Consider the following 24819-nt stretch of genomic DNA (forward strand, 5'->3'; position numbering starts at 1 on the left):
AGAAAGATATAATATATTTCAGTAGTTTAATTGCGTGAAATAAGTGATTTATTTGTAGTAAAGAAATGATCCAATTGCTACAAATAAATAAGGGCTTCAACCCGTGTAAAAAAAATTCGTTCCAAAAAGATTCCAAAAAAGTTCAGCATATGGAACTTCTAAACTAGAGACAGATTAGAACCTCGAATGGAACTTTTTTGGAACGTTAGTAATTTTGATGGTAAAAAAAAAGTTGTTATGAGCGAATTTAGAGTCAAAAAAGGACGCTCTTGAAACTTTTTTGGAATTTTTTATGGACGTTTTTTTTAGTTCTATAAAAAATTCAAAAGTAGTTATTTTTGAACTATTTTGGCATGTTTCTGGAACGTCTTTATTCTACAAAAGATGCAAAAGAAGTGATTTTGGAAAGTTTTTGGAACGCTTTTTTTAGTCCATAAAAAGTCAAAAGTGGTGATTCTGGAACTTTTTTGGAATGTTTTTGGAACATCTACTTTAGTTCTATAGTAGGTTGTAAAGTAACGATTTCTGAACCATTTTTGAATGTTTATGGAACGTCTTTTTTAGCTTTCGAAAAAGGCCAAAAGTGGTGATTATGGAACTTTTTTGAAATGTCCATTTAAAATTCAAAAAATTTCTAAGAACGATCTTTTTTGACTCTAAATTCACTCATAAAATTTTTTATTTACCATCAAAATTACTAACGTTCTAAAAAAGTTCCATTCGAAGTTCTAATCTGTCTCATGTTTAGAAGTTCCACATGCAGAACTTTTTTGGAATCTTTTTGGAACAAATGTTTTTTACACGGGAAATATATGTATAGTATCGCCAAATTTTAGGTTATTTGTCATAAATTAAATATCTTTACCACAAATATATCAATTACTTACCACAAATAAATTATATATTTTCGTCAAATTATAAAATTATTCGAATCAACTGTCATATTTTGTTGTACCAAATATATTTATTTGTCATTAAGAAATATTAAAAAAAAATCCACAAATAAATTGATTTATTTGGGACAAATATTTCTTTTTTTTTTAGTGAACGGGATTTTCATGTTACAGCAACAGGACACACCCTGAGGGTTCAACAGGGCAAAATCCTGTTGCAGCAACAAAATTTTTCCTGTGGAATAGATAAAATAAGGAACAAGTTTCACGTACCAATTTTTTTTCAAATTTTGAAATTTTACTATACTGACAAAAAAAATTGGTACATGAAATTTGTTCCTTATTTTATTGATTTCACGGAATATTCTGTTGCTGTAAGAGGATTTTGTCCTGTTGCTCCCACAGGATGTGTTCTGTTGCTGTAACATGGAAATCCTCTTGCTGCGCCTATTTGTTTTTTCCGTGTTAGTTACATTTCGCTAGAATTAAAATTTTATTTAAAGCATAAATATTAATTTTTTTTATACGAATTAAAAAAAAAACTTAATTGCATACTAAATGACAGCAAACTTGATTATAGTTAATTGCACTAGTCTACCTTCTCAAGGTTTATAGAATAGATTAAAATTATGCATGGTGACTCTTTACGAGGTGTTCAAAAGATAGTTTTTATTTTATATATATACATTAAAAAAAAACAAGTTCGCGAAACTTATTCAATTAAATTGATTTATTACGGTTCAATGATCTACAAGTCTCAGAGAGTCTGTAAAAAGTCTATAATAAGATACGATAAACATCTGAAAGACATCAAAACGTCTTCGCCATTTATGTGAATGCCGTTAAATTTAATAATATATAAACGAATAAATAATATTACTATGCAGTATAATTTTATAAGACTGATGAGCTATTATTGAGGCTTTTGAATTTTTAAAAATTAAAGGTATTAAATTACATTATTTACTTAAAACTCAAACAAGTTGATGAATTTTATATTATTGTAATTTATTTTTTTTATTTAGATGATTAAATTTCAACAGATAATAAGCAACAAACTTTTTTTTACTGTCTGTAGAAATTTATAATTCCGGATCTTTAGATTAACGAATATCTAATTTATTTTTCCCTACAATTGCTACTATATTGCAGCATCAATAGAGCCAGTAATTTAATACTGACTCTGTTCTCTGTAATTCAATCTACTCAATGTTTTTTTTAGTCACGAAAAAATATTTAATCATCTTGGAATGGCTTAAGTTTTGTTATTGTCATTATTGTTATAAAAATCATAGTGGAACTGCAAGTGAAAATTATCGGCTTGAAAGAGTTTATAACAAAAATAATGACAGGGAAAAAAAAATTAATTAAAAAAATACAAAGTGGCATCTTATCGTGATACTTTTAAATTAAATATATATGAATATATACACTAGAGTGTTTCAAAAAATCGACTTTTTTTTTTTTTTTGAAGAACATTGAAAAATCGACAGAGTATCTCTAGACAAAGACCTTGTTAAAATATGAGACCTTAATATTAATATTTAAAGGTGGCGATTCACGATTTTCTATTTTCCATTTAAATAACATGAGAAAAAAAAAATTTTAATTTTGGAATTTTATACCTCTGCGATGGGTTATTGAACAGATAAGTTCAGGATATATTTTTGTAGGAAATTGAACGCTCTACAAAAAAAGTCTCTTATCATTTTTTGATAAATCCATCTGTTCAAAAGTTATTGGAGCTCGAAGTCAAGTTTGAGTAAATTTCGAGATCTTTTTACTTTTCCGGCGAAATTATCGGACTTATCATAAAATGTCGTGAGATCTTTTTTGTAGACAATTTTATTTCCTACGAATTATCATTGATAAATTTTTTTCAAATTCTGCATTTTTTTCTAGTTATTTCCATTTTAATGCCAAGCTCTTAAAATCGATCAGAACACTACTTTTTTAGGAGCTTGGCATTAAAATGGAAATAACTAGAAAAAAATGCAGAATTTGAAAAAAATTTATCAATGATAATTCGTAGGAAATAAAATTGTCTACAAAAAAGATCTCACGACATTTTATGATAAGTCCGATAATTTCGCCGGAAAAGTAAAAAGATCTCGAAATTTACTCAAACTTGACTTCGAGCTCCAATAACTTTTGAACAGATGGATTTATCAAAAAATGATAAGAGACTTTTTTTGTAGAGCGTTCAATTTCCTACAAAAATATATCCTGAACTTATCTGTTCAATAACCCATCGCCGAGGTATAAAATTCCAAAATTAAAATTTTTTTTTTCCCATGTTATTTAAATGGAAAATAGAAAATCGTGAATCGCCACCTTTAAATATTAATATTAAGGTCTCATATTTTAACAGGGTCTTTGTCTAGAGATACTCTGTCGATTTTTCAATGTTCTTCAAAAAAAAAAAAAAAGTCGATTTTTTGAAACACTAATTTACACTACTAGGATACTTTAAATTCTTGTCTTTACTCTTTTAAGACAAATTACCATTCTGATCACGAGTTGACGGATCGGGAGCTTCGTCGCCGCGGCGACATTGTTGATGTCTTTTCCGCGAGCATCAGTTACTTCCGAGAGTAATTAAAGTGTAAGAAACTTGAATACTTTTAATTCTTAATTTTAAATTAATTCTATCACGAAGAGTTATTTACATTATTTTCTATTGTTGCTTTAATTGTTATAAAGAAAAAAATGTCCAAGCACTTGACAGTGAAATTAAACTTTAATTAAGATGAAAATAATTAAAAAATTTTTTACAAAAGTTTTATCGTTTTTTAGTATACGTAATTTAACACTTATAAAATTACTCAGATTTCCGTCTTTCGTTCTTAATTAAGATGAAATTTTTTAAATTAAAAAACCTCGAATTCCTATAAAGAATTTGTACATAAAAAATTCTCATATTATTATTTGCGATTTAATTAATTGAAAAACTTAATGAAAGATGCTTCAAAGTCGGCAATTCCGCTGCTTTTTTATATCAGAGGCTTAAAGATTTGATATAGAGTTTGCAGGGACAAAACGGGGTATTTAAGGAACTTCCGTTCTTGGGAACTCTAATACGTTAAATTTTTTTTTTACTGATGTTCAAAGTGAATATAAAAAATTTTGAGCTGCTGTTATAAAAAAAAAATTTCATTTTGCGGGTAAAATGGGGTACCCCCTAAAAAAGGTGAAAAAAAATTTCTGGACGTTAAAATAAATTTGATTAAATTAAATTTTTTTATCTGTAATTTACGTAATAAAAAATTACCTCTCACATAATTATTGGATGTAATGGAAGAAAAAAATATTTCCAATAGTTTTTATCATAAAACTGAAGTTGTCAAGATTTTTCGACTGAAACTTTAGATTTTTGAAAAAGTTTAACAAAAAAAATTCAAAATAATGCTCAATTATACTTACGAAAGTCATTCGGGAATGTTTAAAAACATTTTAAAAAGCAAACATTTTTTTTAGAATTTGGGGGCTACTCCATTATACCCCTCTGCCAGTTTTGCCCCTGTATATATTTAATGAAAATTATTTTAAATCATCAAGTATATAATTTTTTATTAAAAAATTTATATTAAAAGTATGAATGTGCCGGTTCATTACCAAAGTTAATCATTAGGAAAAAAAATAAAATTGGAAAAAAATCGAAATTACAAAAAGTTTAACTATCTATTGTTTATAAAAATCTCAAGCATGTAATAAATCATAAAAAATTAAATAAATTTAATTCTATAAAAAATTTGAATTGTGGGTGTCAACCCACATGAGAGGACTGCTTTCTTTCAGAAAATTAATTCTATTATTTTAAATGTAAATAAATTTTTTTGATGTATATTAAAAACTGTAGAATAAGATTTTTTTTTCTAGAATTATATAAATAATAAATAAAACGTTTCTAAAACTCAAACCGTTAAAAAGGTGATAGTTAAAACATAAAAAGAAAAAAAATAAGAACCAATAATTTCAAGTATAGTCTCAACAGATGCTCGTATTGAAATTTAAGTAACTGTCAGAGAAAGTTTATTTACTGCATTTTGCATCTAAAAATTTTTAAACTCACGGAAGAGCTGATATAATAAAGAAAATATATATAGACATTTAAACGATAATACGACATTTAAAATAATAAATAATGTTGATGTGAATTGTTATCTTATACGTAAATATAAAAGCTTGATTAACTATATATATATATATATAAATATCAATACTAAAAATACATCACAAGAACCTTGATTTCGTCTCATGGTCATGCGTTATAAATTATCCGATAAGAAATAATACATGATTTTATCATTTTATAGACAGAAAAACAAAAACTTATCAGTAAAAATTATTTATTTCAAAATTTTAATTACAAATCAAGCGAATATTACAATTAACATAAATTTTAAATATTTATATCAACTCTAATAAAATTTATCATTTCCCGTTTTTATTTTTCTTTGATCCAAATCCTGAGAATCCCATCACAGCTGCCATTTCATTATAATCATCTGCTTTTCCTTCCTCTTCTTCACTAGCTTCATTTATTTTTCTCTTCTTGTCTTTCCTCTTTTCCTTTCTATATGCCTTAAGTTTTTCTTCTTCCTCTTCTAACTCTTTGACACGTTTTTCCAGGTTATAATCTTTTTTCTTCTCTTCTAATTTTTTTTTATTAGCAGCAAAACGCGCTTTTACCTGTTCCAATGATGACCGTTCAATTTTCATGGACATTCCCAAATTTTTCTGATGTTTACTTCCATTGATGTGGTCCAAAAAATTAATTGAATCTTTGACAATGCAATCGCATACATTGCAATAGTAACCACCCGATTGGGATGAAAATGTATTTTTATTTATAACAACAGTTTTTCCAAGTTTTGAATCCAAGTCAACTTTATAATCTCTTGGCTTAAGCGGTTCGCGTTGTATTGCTGGTTTTTTGGGAACACCCAATTCTTCTGCTGCAATTTCTTCTCGAAGACGTTTAAGTGCCAAATCTTCGTACTCCTCGCGATCCCATTTTCTTCTATGGTCGTCTGGTCTTTGAGTCATTTTTAATTACTTATATATTTATTTATAATATATAAATTAATTACGTCAACACTAATTACAATATTTTAAATACAAATATGTTATTTCACTAAAGTCCAATTATTTAATTTTTATATTAATAATATTAAATATAAGAACTATACGTAAAATATACGTATGCAATCAATAAAATTCCAACCTATACAATCGTTAAGATCATAAAGGCAAGTCTGCAATACCTCGTGTTGCTTACTGACTTTTTTTATGAATAAAAACCACTGAAAATTTCTATTATATCAACTTGAATTAATTAAACTTCTTGTTGCTATTTAAATAACAAACCACAAAAGATTTTATAGTAAAAATAGATACTAAGGAGAATGTCTACTACTCGACACTCGACACCTGACAAAACAATAAAAAAAAATATATATAGAAGTATCGTCCCATGGGCAATGGAGAGAATAGTGTTTATTTTCTCCGTGTATCACCCGGAAGTCAGTTAATGAGGACATCTAGCGGCAACTAAAGTAATCTGACTTCCTGTATAATTCAAAAACTAAATTCATATCTTCGAATTAAATTTTATTGATACTTTAATACCTAATTAACTTTTCAATTAAAAATAATAATTTTAATAATTTATAATTACTTGACGATCAGAAATTTGTCACCGAAAAAATATCTACTTAGGAAACTTGACATAAGTAAATTACAAACAGTGGTAAAATAAGACGCGAGCTCCGTTGTACAGAATATCAAATGTAGTCAACGAATTTGCATCTGAAATTGACATTTTTGGTGTTTCGGCGAATAAATTTAAAAGTGCCGCTAGAAATTTAGTAACGTAATCAACTGTAATTTCTTTAGTCGCAAAGCGGCTGGATATTATTTATATATAAGTGATATTTGTTATTTTTTGTTGTTACTTTTATTTTTTATTTTTCTCTTATAACGACTTTTGTTATCATCACTGTGATATTATCTGTTTCTTTGATAAGTAAATTATACTTTATCATTTATTTTTTACCTAATATTGTATCAGTAATGAATGATTTCCGAGTGGCGTAAATGAATGAATAAATAAATAAATAAGTCATCTAAACGATTTTTTAACTGCACGGGAAAAAAAAAAATAGGTGCTGCAACAGGATAAATCCTGTGAGAGCAACAGGACAAAATCATGTTGCAGTAACAGGATTTTTCCTGTGGAATAAATAGGATAAGGAACAAGTTTCATGTGATAATTTTTTTGTTCGTATAATGAAATCTCAAAATTTGAAAAAAATTTCAATTTTGAAAAAAAAAATTAATTTTGAAAAAAAATTTTTATTTTTTCCAAACTTTGCATTTTTTTCAAATTTCAAAATTTCATCATACGGACAAAAAAATTAGTACATGAAACTTGTTCCTTATCCTATTTATTCCACAGGATTTATCCTGTTGCTGTCACATGAAAATCCTGCTGCTCCCACAGGACTGCATACTGTTGCAGCACCTATTTTTTTTTTCCGTGTGACATGTATTTCTTAAGACAGAAAAAACAACACAAATTTTCTATGTCTTCTAGGACCAACATCCGCATATCTTATTTATACCAAAAAATGTGTCTTTGAGACAAAAAAAATTGTCTCATCCGTTTAAAAGACATCTTTGAATTCCCGCGTAAAAAAATTTTTATTCATAATGAATTTAGATCTAAATTTCATCTCGAAACTCAGATCGTGACACAAATATGACTTTCATGATGAATTTGTTTCAACAACTTTAATCACGACAAGATTATTACTCAGTCAAATTTTAATCCAAGTGATCCAAAGCTCATTCACTATATTAATTTTACAATCGAAACTGATTTACATAAATCAAGTATTTGATAGAAAAAGTTTATTGGTAATTTCTGAATCGATAAATTTGGCAAAAGGTTTAACTCAGGCAAATTCCTATCGAAGTTATTCTAAGTCCAATTCAAAGACGTAATTAATTAATTTTATAATTGATACTGATTTACTAGACGAAATGTTGGAGTAAATCCATGATGAAAGTCATATTTATGTCACGATCTGAGTTTCGTGATGAAATTCAGATCTAAATTTATTATGAACAAAAATATTTTTTATACGGGTTGTCTGTGTGTTACTTGGGTAATTAAAATGTACTATAGAGATAATAAATCTTAGGAATGCATCTCAAGATCATTGATCTTGTTTCATGGTCATGAGCTATAACTTATCAGATAAAGAATAATAAATGAATGTTTTATTGTAAAAAAATAAAAAAAATAATAACAAACAGTAAGAAAGTTTATGAGTATATTTACTTCCATTAAAAAGTGATATCTTCATATATGCATCGTCATGACGTTTTTAAGACTCGTTGAAAGAAGCTTAAGATAACCTACAGACTTTGCAAAATCTCCATTAAGTTAAGATATGCCCTTTCAATTTCACACATTTACTTAATCCATTAACGGCAAATTCATTCTGCATTCATGATATTATTGTGTGGGATTTAATTCTTGGTGGTCGTGAATGTATGGAGTTTTTAAAATCACATCACATTGGGTTTCGGTGTTTCTTACTCTTTTATAAACCGTGTCTTCTTCTTACGCTTCACTGAATGGCCCAAGACATTATTTATTTATTTATATACATGTACGTTAAAAATGTATGTACACGAAAGTTAAAAAATAAAAATTACTGAGTCGAGAGTTTTTTAAATAACTTTTAAATTCTAGTGGTTACTTAGTTTTCGAGGTCATGTTATTTTGTTTATTAATTTTTTTTTTAAATTTTATTTTATCGTAATGTGAAAATGAAAATTTAAAAAATAATTTGACGCAATTTTTTTACAGTTAAAATCTATTGTGAAATTAAATAATTGAATAAATTAAAAACTTTTTAATGAATTATTTAAAGATGATTACTTATGACAATTAGAGATTTAAAAATTTTGAATAATTCATAAAAATTTAAAATACTCGATTTAAATGATAAGTTTTCATTTAAGGATAAAAAGATTTTAGTAAAGAAAAAAAAATAATAATTTAAAACAATAATGTAATGAAATCTTTTCTTAAAATGAAAAATGACTTTTACTTATAAAGATATGATGAAGATAAAAAGAGGCGAGAGTTAACACTTCCTGAATATACTACACCTTGCACAAGAAATATTTTTTTTTTTTTATCTTGTCCCTCTCAATTCAACTCATGATGTTGTCCTGACACCCACGTAAAACAATTTAAAATCAGCATCAGCAAAGGAGATGAGTGAGTATCCGGAGAACTCCTTGACCCAGAAGAAGTTTAGCCAAGAGAATATGCGGATAATAGCAATAATAAAAAGATTATTAAAGGGAGAGACAGAGATAAAAAATATAAAAAATAGTGGGATGAACCCAGTCTTATGATCAGTCAACCAGCAGTGATCCGTTCCACTGGAACAGGTGCACAGCACTTTCAACAATAGAGAATAAACTTAAAATCTTTTTTATACTGATCAACTGAATCTAATTGTTAGTTTGTAACAACTATTACTTATATTATGTTATATAACTATTTTATTTACTATTACTGGAAAAACACTTAACAATTTACAATAATAATGAAATCAATATTGTTGCTATAAATAATATATATATGACTACTTTACTGTTTAAGGCTGACAGATAGAAAGGAAACATTAAAAAAAAATCAAGGTTGTACAGTGCGTACTTTATTTTCATTGCAAGTACCTTCTGGGCTTATAGGTGTGTTTTTTCGCTCACTTATTTTTTTCTTTTCAGCAAAAAAACATGTTATTTATATAAAAATACTTTAGATACACATAAATTGTTCAAGGTGCGATTTTTTAATGATCTTGTACTTTTAACTCTTTACTTTTTAAATTTTATTAGAAAATAAAGTTGTAACCTATATATATATATATATATATATATATGTATATTAGGGTGTTTTTTCTTTTCTGTCCTACCTGAAAAACTAACAATTTATAGTACAAAAAAAATATTCCCGTTTCAATAAAAATTCTAAGTCAATGAGGGGCTTAGCGCATCGAAAAATTCGATTTCCCATTTAAATAACATGGGAAAAAAATTTTTTTTTAATTTGGAATTTTTTACCACGGCAATGACTTATTGTACGAATAAGCCCAGTATACATTTTTGTCGGGAATTTAACGCTCTACAAAAAAAGTCTCTTATCATTTTTTGATAAATCCATCTGTTCAAAAGTTATTGGACCTCGAAGTCAAGTTAAAGTAAATTTCGAGATCTTTTTACTTTTTCGGCGAAACTATCGGACTTATCATAAAATGTCATAAAATCTTTTTTGTAGACAATTTTATTTTCTACAAATTATCTCTGATAAATTTTTTTTGAATTCTGCACTGTTTTCTAGTTATTTCCATTTTAATGCCAAGCTCCTAGAAAAATAGTGTTCTGATCGATTTTAAGACTTAACTTGACTTCGAGGTCCAATAACTTTTGAACAGATGGGTTTATCAAATAATGATAAGAGACTTTTTTTGTAGAGCGTTAAATTCTCTACAAAAATGTATACTGGGCTTATTCGTACAATAAGCCATTGCCGAGAAAAAAAATTCCAAACTAAAAAAAATTTTTTTTCCCATGTTTTTTGTTTTATAAATTATTAGTTTTTCAGGTAGGACAAAAAAATATCGCCTAATTATGAAACACCCTAATGTATATATAAGTAAATTTTATTGATGGTTTGTTTTAATTTACGTATTTATTTATTTATTTTTTAAAAATAATTACATACATTTATACGTAAGAAAATTAATATATAAATAAAATAACAAATATGTATTTAAAAATATGTGGACGATGATCTTTACGTAAATAGCTGTTTAAAAAAAAAACAAACAAGTTTTATCAATGGTAATCTCTTGTACTCATGAACACCTTTTTAACCGGTAAATTATGTAATATACTTTTACTCTCATTTTCAATAAGACTTTGGTACAAAACGGACTGAAAAATATTTATATCCATATATTTGAATCCATATACAATACATGTATATATTTATACAAACATATATAAATTATAAAAATGTATATAAATATCAATACGATGGGAAAGTCAATGTCAATAAAAAAAAAAGTTAAAGTGAATGAAAGCAAAGTTTAAATGCAATATCAAATGAAAAAAAAGCTTTAAAAAAAGAGACGTTGAGGTAATTTGTCATGAGTATATCGAGAAATGCAACTCACGTTTGCAACAAGTGACCAACAGGCTAAGGGAATAAGGGCAAAGAATTTAAACTGGTACACGATCTGTTGTCGAAGACGTATGTACCGCTGGCTTTGTAATTAAACAAAAAAAGTTTAAGAAAAGTTGCGGCGAGTTGACGAGGAGATTACTGGTGTAAGAAAAGCTGATACGTTAACGTTTATACTAATGTAATATAAGTAATGTGTAATTGTAAGAGAGTTAACTTGGCCTACGACCGGGGAAAGATCGATGCGATCATTATTATAAATTGATCGAGACGGTGGGCCTCGCGCGGCAAATCAAAAGATATTATCGCAGAAGCCCTGAGGACTCGTAGTGTATAACAAGAGTGGAAAAAAAGCTGAGTTTGGATTGGGGTGAAAGGTATTATATCGTGTATTGAGAATTATATTCTCGCTGAGTAACGTGCAGTGTGTCCTGACCGATTTCGGGAGCGACGAATGTCTACTTTCATTTCAAATGCCATTTAACGTCCATATGTTTAACATTAATATTTTATTATTGACAATAATAATAATAATTAACTAATTAAATAAAATAAATGAAAATTATAAAAGTTTTTTTACTAAACATAATTAATATTCATTTTTATAATTTTAATTAAATTATTAAATTTCATACAGCGATAAGCTAATTAGGCATTTAAAAGATTGTAAAAGTAATTGACAAGGTTATATAATAATCCGCTGAAAATTTTATTGGCATGAGTTAACTGTTGTTTAACATTAAATTTATAAATGCTAATTATTACTACAAGCATTTATAAATTTAAATAATAATCTTTATTGATAGATCTTCATAAAATTAGTAAAGACATATGATGCATTTAAATGATTTTTATAAATACTTAATTGTATATATTTTTAAAATTAAGTAATTTTTTTTTTCCTTAATTAACTTCCATAATTGTCAGCTATAAATTTAAAAATTTTTTTAAAAATCTATACAAATAATTTTCAATAACTTCGTCTATTTCCGGAGTAAAATACTTAAGTATTTGATTTTAAAATTAAAATAACTTGAATAATTACTTATTTTTTATTGCGTAATAAAATAATTATTTTAATTATCGATACTTGCTTAAAATTTTAAGAATCTTGTACGTGTTAAGAATAATAATGTGTTAATTTAATGTACGATAATTTAAAAAAAAATATTTGAATATAATTGGGTGAAAAAATAACATATTATAGGCACAGTGTGTTGACTTTAAATAATTATCCATATATATTTGTTTTTTGATATGATAAATATTCAGTATATTCAATGGAGGTCATGGGGAAGTGGGACACCTGTTAAAAAATATCGCAAGTCTTGGTCCGGTCGCTTACATACATCGAGGCGTGGCACAGAGCAGGGCCGTTCCGTATAAGTGTGTAAGTTGCGTAAGATCAAGAGGGTTTCCTCGACTTGCAACATTCATATCAAAGGAGTCCCGTAACAGTTGATTTTTCTTTTTTTTTCTCAGTGTTACCAAGAAGTAATGTTAAAGTGTACCACATGTTTACTCTACGTTATTTTCCGTAATTTTTATAATAGTATTTTATTATTTGTAGATTTCATAGAAATCTAACTATTACATTTTTCCTCATGGTACAACTTTCAAAAAATTTTCCATGAGTCTTGAAATCAGATCACGGTTGCATTGATGATTTTTATTGGACTCTAGAGAATTTTTTTTTAACAAATTTTGATCAAGTTCAAACACTGTAAAAAGAGCGGTGTTAAAAATGGACTCATTTTAACTCCGCCCGGTGTTAAAATAAAATTACACCGGTGTAGGAGAAGTACTTCACCGGTGTTAAAAATACCGGTGTTAAATCGGGGTAACCGGTGTAAAAGCGAAGTAAAATCGGTGTAAAAGTGGGGTAACCGGAGTAAAAACGGAATAATATCGGTGTAAAAGCGGGGTAACCGGTGTAAAAGCAGGATAAACTGCGTCCGCTTGGAGTATTAACTTTAAAGATTATAAAACACAAGAAATGTCAGTTCTTTATGAAAATTAATAAAAAATATCATTTATTTACAAGTATAGTGATCGAGTAAGTAAAAATATTTACAAAGTAAAATATTTTAACACCGATAAAGAATATCTACACCGGCGGCGGCGTTATTTTCACACCGCTTTCGGTGTTAAAATTTAACACCGCCGATTTTAACACCTACACCGCTTGGACTTACCCCGGTGATTTTTTACAGTGAAGATATTAATTATTTAATAACACAAAAGATATTAATTATTTAATTAACACAAAATATGACTGTACAGTTTTTTATTCTAGAAAATTTAATTTTAAAAATTTTCAGATTTACTTATCGGTTCATTTTTTTTTTACTACTAAATTAATGGTTCTACAACATAATTTAGATAGATAGATAAAAATTTTTATTTGATCCTGGAGGTCTAAGCTCCTTCAGGACTATCAACAATACATAAAGTTAATAATTTACAGGTACGCATTTGATACAGTGTTCGCAATACAATTTGAAAGACCGATACTAATTAATAACACTAACATATTAAACCACAGGATTAATTGTAATTACATTGATTGCAAGAAGAAGTTAAAACAAGTTTGTTTAAAATTTTCTAAGTTGTCAATTACTGTAATATCAGCCGGTAATGAATTCAAAATTTTTATACTATGAAGTAGAAAAGAGTTTTCATAAATAGCAGAATTACTTCTAGGCAAACGCAGATAGTCATGTCTAACATCGCCTCTCCTTAATGCGATCCGCAGAAATTCTAATTTTGATCTAAATAATTGATTATAATTTAGTGAATCAACTACTAATTTATAGTAATCCCGGCGAAAAAGTCGTCCTAAAATGGATAGTGGGGGCATAGGAAATACGTGCTAATGGTAGTGGGAGGACGACTTTTTCGCCGGGACTATTATAAAAATCTATTTAATTTCCACTATTTTATCAGTAATTTTTTTCGAAATATTAACAAATTTATTACTAGTTATGCAATTAGTAATTTAAATTTTTACTATGTTAGTTTTTTCAAAAATTTTCTGAAACTTCCACCGATTTTTTTTTTCATTATAATGGAGTCTTGATTTGATTCAGTAAAAATTAAATTAAAGCTGAAAAACAGTTTTAATTTGATTTTTTTATGTTTTACTGATTTGATAAGAGTTCAAAATTTTCAAATTTGCTTCTAAGAAATTTACCTTCCATTTAAGCTGCTCAATGCCATTTCTTTCAAGCTAATAAATCAATATATTTTTTTCAAAATTAACATTATAAATGATGTTATTTTGATTTCACTTGATATTTGTTCCAACAATAATTGATGATAGCCATTGTAGTGATGACTGCAAGTTATTACTCGTGAAATTTCTATTATCACGGTTTATTTAAATATTAATGACAATACACATATTTATTAAATAATATACCCATTAAAATGAAATATATATAAAATGATAAAAATAATTATATTCATTCACAGAATGAAAGGATTTATTGACGCAAGAAATATTTTGCATTACGAATTGAAGACAAAAATTGTCTTGGGACTAGAAAAAAATTTCTCGCCCCAAAAAATTTTTTCTTACCCTAAGAAAATTTTTATTTTTAATTTACAATGTAAAAAATTTCTTGGGGTCAGTAAAAACTTTTTGCGCAAAAAAATCGTTTTTTTTTCTGTGCAATAATCAATTATAAGTTCTATAATTACTATTATTTTCTTTCTAAATAGTTGTTAGTTAACAATTTTCTTAAGCTACACGGTTTTGTTAGTTATTTGTCCATGTAGTTAATAATGTATGTGTATATATATATGTATTATATGTACAAGATCAAGTTAGTTCAGTGGAGTTCAGTTTAAATGAACCGAATCGGGCGTATAGTACACTACAACTTATAACGACTCTCTCTCCTTCCTGTCCCAAGCATTGTTATCTTCGACGATCGTGGGAATTATTTTCAAATGTTTAAATTTGCCGATCAATAAATCTAATTAATGAAAGTTTTAAATTATACATTATACCAAAACTGTCATATTTATTTTAAATTCTTTCAAAATTATTTCATTTGACAAAATTTTATTTTTAAAATCACGTTGAACTCGGAATATTTTTTATTGCTAAAAAAAAACAAAATTGGGCAATATTTTAAATAGATAATCAAAACTTTTTTTTAAATGCAATTTACTCTATATTACAGGAAACATTTAAAAGCAGTTTGGACCGGTTCTATAATTTTCAATTTCACAAAAACATATATTAAATAAATATATGATAATAAAAGTTTATTATTTTTCTAAATTATAGTAAACACTCGCCTCAGACAATCAGTTATATCATTGTTTAAACTTGCACAATTTAAATAAGAGTACATTCCGCAGATAAATTAAACCAATAAGAATATATATAAATATCGAGTAAAAATAAATAAATACACGTAGGTCGTCTGTAATCACGTGGCTAGCCACGTTATTCTACTTTATTCTGCTATACATTACATGTTTAAAACGATTTAATTCAATCTATATACATTTAATACAGATACATACATTAAACTTGTTATTACAAACATTTAAAAAGCAAGTGAGCTTAAGAACACTAGCTTAAGGAGAGCATTTACCCAACCACACGTACAATTTTAATCATTACTGATCTATATATATATATATATATAGTTATACACATCAACTGTTGGATTTTGCAATTTATTCGAACCTAGTCACGTCACAGTTTAATCATTAAAGAGAATATACTCAATTATGCATAGATATTTTTATGACATCTTCTACATAAGTACATTAATCATTAAATTTTAAATAATTGTTTTCTATGTCATATAGTCATATTATCTTATACCAGTTTACAAATCCATATAATTAATCATTTAATTAATAATGTCGAACGTTAATACAAATATACATTCATTAAGATATGTCATACATTATATTTAGTCTTGCTTCATTCTGATATATATTTAGGGGGAGGGAGGGGGGAATGACACTAAGTTACCCACTTATATAAATCTAGGCTTTCTGAGACTCAAATACCGCGAATCATTTTTCTTTCCAATTGTAATAGAATATTATATATGTATTCGAAGTAAATAAAAAGAAATTGCAATTGCCATGGAAATAGTATATTACACACCTAGGGAGGAAGATAGGGTGAATTCGGGTGTTTACTACCCTCGCGTTTGGCTCCGGTAGGCAATTATACACGCGGATTGAAATGTCCTACTTTCCTTCACGGAAAAAAAAGGCGCTGCGACAGGACGCATTTCTGTGGGAGCATCAGGACAAAATCCTGTTGTAGCAACAGGATTTTTCGTGAAATCAATAAAATAAGGAACAAGTTCCATGTACCAATTTTTTTTGGTCAGTACAGTAAAATTTCAAAATTAAAAAAAAAATTAAGTTCGGAAAAAAATTACACTTTTGAAATTAAATTATTTTTTCAAAATTTGAATTTTTTTTATAGTTTGAATTTTTTCTAAACTGAATTTTTTTCAATTTTTGAAATTTTACTATACTGACAAAAAAAAATGGTACGTGAAACTCGTTCCTTATTTTATTGATTTCACGAAAAATCCTGTTGCTACAATAGGATTTCGTCGTGTTGCTGTCACAGGACTGCGTCCTGTTGCAGTGTCTTACTATTTTTTTTCGTGTTGGTGTGAAATACAATATTTTCTCACACTAATTCTAAAAGTTCGTATTCTGTCGCTAATTTGCAGGATTAATAAAAAAAAAAGTTTTATTTTGAGTACCTCGTTCTGCCCCTCTCCCCGCTCTATATATATATATATATATATATATATATATATATATATATATATATATATATATATATATATATATATATATATATATATATATATATATATATATAATTTATAAATAAAAGTAGTTATTACACGTTTTTATTTCAAGTTATAAATCCGGTTTTATGGATAACTAAACCATACTTCCGGTATTATAAATCCCAATGGATCATCACATGCTGAAGCCACTAAATATTTTATTTTTTAAATTATTTGCATTTCATGTTTTAACTGTATCACAGTTACTTGTAATCATTAAATTCTTAATTCCCGATGTATAACCATATTAAATTGTAGAATTAACGTAGGATGATTTTATTACTTTTCATAAGATGTATCTTTTTTGATAGCAAGAAAACCGTTTTTTTTTTTATGTTATATTTATTTTATAACGGATTTATTTTTTATAATTTGCGAAATTTTTACATTTGTAAGTGGAAAATAACCACGTCCGTGTAACGATTTTTTTTTTGTTTATGGATTCGAACCAAGGATAACAACCTGAGTCAATTTTCGTTATTAAATAAATGTATAAATCACAATAGTTACTCTCATAAATTTCACATTGCTCTTTAAATAAAGTGACACAATTTAAATGTACAAAATTTTCCTTTCTTCGATACATAAGATTTACAAATCAACATCCTCAGTAGACAACCTTCAAATAATTTTTTTTTTTATAAGAGCTGCAAAAAACAATAATACAATCATTTTGTTTCTACTTCCAAACAATTTTCACAGATGCAAAATATGTAGATATTCTTGTTTAGAATGAATTTTTTCTACTGATGTGCATAGAAAATTTTTTTAAATTTAATTTTTGGAACTGTTGGTGTCTTTAAATGTTTGTATTAAGAATGGCGCTTATCTAGAGACTAGAAAAAAAATAGTCCGTTTTTCGCCACCTTAATATATATTCGAAAATTCTGCAGCTCAAAAATCGACATAAAAAAATAGATGAGAGAACATTTTATTACCGTTTATTTTCACTTGAGAATTTAATTTTTTGAAATAAGTTGAATACTGAAAACACAAAATTATAACAGTGGATATTTTACAGATGGTCACTTTATTTTACGTTTCATTAATGTGTAGTTACCTACGCAGACCTATTTTTTTGTTTAAGAAAAAAACTAACCGTTGATATTTCTTGTCTATTCATTTCGCGGCTGAAAAAATTTGGACGATACGATACAAAAGACGAAACTCTCGGGTCTCGCAGTATGTGGTCTCGGTAACGTCAAAATAATTTTGGAAGTGTATCGTCTCAGTCTCGTATCGTAAAATCGAGACGAGAAAAATCTCGATCTCGTGTGAAGCCCTACGTGCAACAGATTTTTATAATTTGAAAATTCTCAATGAAAGCATATGCCCAAAAATTTGCTAATGAGGACGTTGGGATAAATTTAGATTTAGATTTTGTTTATTTTATGCCAAGGCACAGGCCAAATAGCAATTTCAAATACAAATTGATTACATACGAATAAGTATATAAGATTATAAACGTGAGTACACAATATGGCCGTAGAAGTAGGTTATTGCTTTCAATGGAACAGTAAATATTTAAGATACAACACGGAAAGAAAATTATAGCAGCGGTTCCCATAATTTTGTGAAATTTTTTCCTATACCATCATAGGAATTACGACCATAAATTATGGGAGCGGTTCCTATAATTATAGAAATGTTTCCCATAATTATAGGAATAGTTCCTATAATTATGGGAATGATACCCATAACACTATAGGAATGGTTCCTATAATTATAGGAATGGTTCCTATAATTTATAGGAATACTTTCTATAATATTATGGGAATCATTCCTATAATTTATGGGAATGGTTCCTATAATTTATAGGAACTATTCCCATAAATTATAGGAACCATTCCCATAATATTATGGGAATGGTTCCTATAATAGTATGGGAACTATTCCCATAATATTATAGGAATGATTCCCATAATGCAATTGGAATGGTTCCCATACCTTTATGGGAACGGTTCCCATAATATTATGGGAACCATTCCCATATCATTATGGGAACCATTCCCATATCATTATGGGAACCATTCCTATAATATTATGGGAATGGTTCCCATATTATCATGAAAAAATTAATTTAAAGAAAAGTGTGGTAATCACTTCTACAATACACAGAAATATTATTAAACATAAAAACAAAAATTCAAACATTGAAAAAAAAATCGTATTTGGCAAAAAACATTAAAATTTTTAACAAGAATTTTTTGTCAGCACAAAACATTCAAGAAAATTCAAATTTTGGGAAATTTCTACACTATTGTGCAAAAAAAAATTTAGTGATATTATAGGGATGGTTCCCATAACATTATGGGAATAGTTCCCATAATATTAAAGGAATAGTTCCTATACCAATATGGGAACCATTCCCATAATAGTATGGGAATGATTCCCATAATATATGGGAACCATCCCTATAGTAGTATAGGTACTGTTCCCATACCATTATGGGAACCATTCCCATAATGCATAGGAAAACTTCCCATAATTTTCTTTCCGTGAATAAAATAATATAAAATCACGTAAGAAACTAAAATATTACAAAGGAATACAGTGTGACAGAGCTCACTTGATTCGATTTGAATAGATTAATTCGATTCAACTAATAATTTAAAGATTGTAATAGAGAGGCTCAACCTTGAACAGAATGAAGTCCAAACTAATTATCTAGATTTAAGAAATAATCAAACACTTTGCTTTTAAAGACTTCTAAACTACTAGAATTCACAATATCACTCGGTATTTCATCCCAGGGATAATTATTTATGTGAATGTAAAATTGCGTGTCGGTGCATAAAAATTTTTTCTAATTTCCAGATAATTGAATACTTATGATTTTTAAATAAATAAATTATTCATTGAGCTTGAAAAATAATTATCTGTATTTATCGGCATTTACAAAGTATTTACTTGTAATACATTATTTATGAAAATTATCCTATACATTTAGTGGCAATCAGAATATACCATGTGTTGACAGCGTCAGCCTAAGGCTTGTGCGCACTTCACACTTTTATTCACATACTCTCAACAGAATATTAATTTTGTAATCCTATATATATTATTTTTAACTGTGTTACATATTAAGTAAAAATGATTTATTATTCTGTTAGTTAATAACTAATTAAAATATAAATAACGCAATGATTCAACAAGAGAGAAGAAAACTGAAGATTATTAAAGTTTTTTTAAATTTCCATCTAATGTAAGGACCAATCTATCTTAGCTAATGTATAATAGTTTTAAAATCTCTCTCACTTTCATAGGTCATGTACAGCAATTATAATTAATAACCAAAGATGTTGTAATTTGGTGGTAGGCGGTTTATATTGTACGGCCTCGACCGAAATCATACTTTAAGTAGTTCATAATTGTAGGGATTATTCGTGAGAAGATGATACTAATACACGCTGTAACAAAAAATAATAAATAAAAATATGTATTGCATATATATATATATATATGTATATGTATTTCTAAACATTATTTAAATTTATACATAACTATATTTTTAAAAACAATGTTTAGCACAAATGTATGAATATAATCATCTAAATGTTCATCAATTAGATTTTAATTGCGTGTTTAAATATTACTCTTTTTTTCCATATATGATATATTAGTATATGAGTGCAATTATAAGTAAAGATAATAAAAGTAAAATGTGTTTTAAAGATGCCGAAATTGGGACAACTGATGATGATCTGAGATTGTGGATATATAATAGTTTCTCCTTGATGGTAAAGTTGTAGAAAGAAAAAAGTCGTGTTGTATTGCTGATGCAGCAGTGATTACGTATGTGTACAACTACTTGCTCCTGCAGCAGTATTCAGCGTTATGTCATGAGTTGACACGTAAGAATCTCGTTGGTGATGTTACACTACTGCAGGACCAGCAGTAAATCTTATAAGCATCTTGTTATGCTGTGTATAGTATTATATATAATTCAAAGTCAAGTGAAATTGTATACGACACACTTTGGTTTTTATCATTACTCTGTTTATAATAATCATAAAAGCCGGTTTTTATTTTACTATTGGTGTATACCGATAGATAAATTATGTCATATGAACTTGTGATATTGCGTGGGTTTATCATGATAAACGTACTTAGTATTTTTTTTTTTTTTATTAAAATTGTTGATATTTTATATAAATTTATTTTTAAAAATCACTTCATATAATTAAACTTAAAAAAAAATGGAATTATAATATTTATTAGGATTAATGGTAATTATACAGAAGTATCATTAAAAAATTTTATAGTACAGAAATTACAAAAAAAAAGCCAAAAAAAATTTTTTTTACATACAGAAATTTAAAAAAAAGTGAAAAAAAAAAAACAATTTTTGTTGTATATTTTCTAAAATCCGTCCAAATTAAAATATTGTAATGAATCTTGCGTCATTTTCTTTAGGTTTTAATGTACTTTACGAAAAAAAATATGATAATAACCCAGAAAATGATTTTGATAGAAAAATACTTGAAGAACTGAAAAAACTATGAAGTTTTCGATATCAAAGTAAAAAAAAAATAGGTAACTCAATTTTTCGACCAAATATCATTAAAGATTAATAAATCCGCCGAGAAGATGCAAAAAATGACACCAAAACGAAGTACGTATTTCAAATACTTTTTTTTTATCGCAAAAGATGTAGGCAGCCCCACTGGTAGAGCACTCGGCGCGATACCGAATTGGTCTGGGTTCGATTCCCAGTTCGGGCTATCTGCATTTTCCTCAATTTATCTATAAATTGTCTTATTGAGAACGTTTGCATGTTTAGGTTTCCACTATATTTAAATGGTTCTATATAATTACTGAGAGATAAAAATACGTAAAATTAATTGTTGGATAAGTGTTTATTCTAATTTTTAAAAATTAATTTTGAATTTCTGAGGGTATAAAAATGAATCAATAAATAAATTTTACTATGAAAAAAATTAAAAAGTCAAGGGACGAAAACTTGAAACAAAAGATTAATTTAATAATATACAAGATGAATAAAGTTATAATTTTACTATTATGCATTTAACTTTCCCTAATACGAAGAAATTTTCTTAGTCTGCCATTTAGGGTTTAAAGACTTAAGTTACTTGACCGACTACAAAAAAGGAGTCATACTGTTTAGTCGATTACTTTACACGTTATACAAGCAAATATATATATGTATATGATATACATATAAAATGGATTTGTATATAAATAAATAACGAGGGAGAGATAACTGGAGGGTGAAAGGATTGCCTTTGGGGACGTTTCACTTTTATTCACAACATATTATATATATTTTTTAAATTGACAATGAAATTATTCATTCATATATAAATATATTATTAAACCCACTATTGAGTTTACCATAGATAGATTTTATTTCAGAATCATATATCTAATCCCATTACATTGCAAACAGAACAATTTCGACGGAAGTATTTGTAATCGATAATCTATGATCAAAAAAGGCTGATCATAAAACTCGGCGTCAAAACCGGTCTCTTTTATTTCTTTCTTTAATTTTTTTTATTTCTTCTTAGTTTTTTTCTTTTTTTTTTCGTTATACTTCCTTCGATGCTGCTGTTACTTACTACTGCTTAATGTTAAATGTTTAGTACACTGTAAAGATACCTAGCGATTTTTCACGTTACCGATCACGTGACTATAAAGAGTAGATCTTTAAGCCTCGGAAATCGAGAATGTTGTCTTGTCCATCGAGAAAGTTGACGTATATTTTATTTGCGTGTGAGTTACAAGATATATTCTGTCCTATCGACAGGCTGTTAGACTAATTTCGGTTTTATAAAAAAATTATTTTATCTTTATTTGTTTTCTTAAAAGCCTTTTTCTATCGAAAGTAATTAGTCTGCAATAAAATATTATAATTTTTAATTGTTTTCATTTCTTAACAGTAAAAAAAAAATTAACGATTTATTTATATGGTAAATTTACTATCGAACTTGGAAAGTATTTGAAATACTTTTTTTAAAAATATTTTATATGAAATTTCAAATACTACTTTAGCAATGAAAGTTTTATTACTTTCATACGTGAGATTTAAAAATAGAAAATTTTTACATACTATCAAAAGTCATCTGTTATATTTTTTTCTCTGTGCAAAAATATTTCAAATAATTATCAGGGACAAGGTCAAGAAAAGGGGAGGGGCAGAATACGTCCTCTGCAATTGCAAAAACTCATTCATAAATTATTTTTATTAATAAAAATAATTTATGAATGAGTTTTTTTGACTTTAATTATTTTGTCTAAGAAAAATTTTAGTTAAATAGTTTAATTGAAAATTTGTACACTGTAAAAAATTTTCAGGACCCGGTGTAGTGTAAGTGTCTCGGTGTAAAAATTACACCAAATTCGGTGTTAAATTTAGGCGGTGTGAATTTAAAATTTTTACACCGCCATACGTGGAAATGTATAATTCATGATAATTTTGCGTTAAGAAAATTAATCATAAAAATATTGAAATGTTCAAAAAACTTATTAATATCTAAATAAAATTAATGTAGTCATTGATTAAGTAGTTAAAACTATTCAATGATTGTTTGTTGCTCATTAATAAAAATTACGAGTAACACGGAATGGTGTAAAAAAAGTATATTACACCGTATTAAAATTACACTAATGGAAAATTTACACCGAGAGAATTTTACACCGTTATTTCACACTAGACGGCCGTGTAAAGTTCTCCGGGTCCATTTTTACACCGAAATTTTTTAGTGTAGGACTAATTTCAAAATTAAACATTTTTTATAAGAAATTTCTACACTGTAAAAAGAGCGGTGTTAAAAATGGACTCATTTTAACTCCGCCCGGTGTTAAAATAAAATTACATCGGTGTAGGAGGAGTAATTCACCGGTGTTAAATCAGGGTAACTGGTGTAAAAGCGGGGTAACCGGTGTAAAAACGGAGTAATATCGGTGTAAAAGCGGGGTAACCGGTGTAAAAGCGAAGTAATACCGGTGTCAAAGCGGGGTAAATTGCGTCCGCTTGGAGTATTAACTTTAAAGATTATAAAACACAAAAAATGTCAGTTCTTTATGAAAATTAATAAAAAATATCATTTATTAACAAGTATAGGGATCGAGTAAGTAAAAATATTCACAAAATAAAATATTTTAACACCGGTAAAGAATATCTACACCGGCGCCGGCGTTATTTTAACACCGGTACAGAATATTTACACCGGTGGCGGCATTATTTTAACACCGCTTTCGGGGGTAAATTTAACACCGATAATTTTAACACCTACACCGATTGGACTTACCCCGGTGATTTTTTACAGTGTAATAGCCCACATTGTCCCCGGATGCCCATGTTACCTCGTTTATTAGTTTTTAGAAAACATTTGTGGCGCCCAATTTACCCCAAAATCTTGTTGCCCTCTTTGTTCTCGAGTACACACTAAGAAATTATAATTTTTAATGCATAAAAGTTATCAATGAGAATAAATCAGAAGCATGTTAATTAATGCAAATGTTTTATTTATTTAATTCTCTTATCGATATACATTGTATTTAAAGTCATATTAAGTTATTTTATTAACATATACAATGTATATGTATGAATATAGATGTATGTATTAGTGCTGTCGGGTCTTTAGTGCCATATAAACACAGAACAGTAACTTTTTTTAATGATATAAAAGCCGTTCAAGATGTAGGCGAGTTTTGAGTAAGGAAAGATCTTGTAGAAAGTCTGTGGTGTAGCTAAACGTTTATTTATTTTTATTATTATAAATTTTTCTATGACGTTTCGCGTCCAGCTGCGACATTTACGTCTCCAATCCCACATCAT

At 27.5% G+C, this 24819-nt stretch overlaps 3 protein-coding genes across 3 annotated transcripts in view; 1 reads left to right on the forward strand and 2 right to left on the reverse strand.

Moving 5' to 3' along the window:
- Nucleotides 1–24819, forward strand: part of LOC130676629 (uncharacterized) — an 80718-nt gene that overhangs the window by 23139 nt on the left and 32760 nt on the right. The window lies entirely within an intron of this gene.
- LOC130676649 (zinc finger matrin-type protein 2-like) lies at nt 5233–6379 on the reverse strand. The gene has a single exon (XM_057483018.1). It carries the CDS (start codon nt 5940–5942, stop codon nt 5328–5330), a length of 615 nt encoding a protein of 204 aa, XP_057339001.1. The 5' UTR covers nt 5943–6379; the 3' UTR covers nt 5233–5327.
- The window catches only part of LOC130676583 (dnaJ homolog subfamily C member 13), a 70852-nt gene continuing 66216 nt past the window's right edge, over nt 20184–24819 (reverse strand). Inside the window, exon 9 of the transcript XR_008991452.1 lies at nt 20184–20425. The gene's annotated coding sequence lies outside the window, so the exon portion shown is untranslated. The remainder of the gene's footprint in view (nt 20426–24819) is intronic.

This window comes from Microplitis mediator, chromosome 1, assembly GCF_029852145.1.
Source record: "Microplitis mediator isolate UGA2020A chromosome 1, iyMicMedi2.1, whole genome shotgun sequence".
In the NCBI taxonomy this organism is placed as follows: Eukaryota; Metazoa; Arthropoda; class Insecta; order Hymenoptera; family Braconidae; genus Microplitis; species Microplitis mediator.

Excerpts from the sequence above, each read along its gene's own strand:
- LOC130676649 (XM_057483018.1), bottom strand. The coding sequence starts at position 5,942 with ATGACTCAAAGACCAGACGACCATAGAAGAAAATGGGATCGCGAGGAG.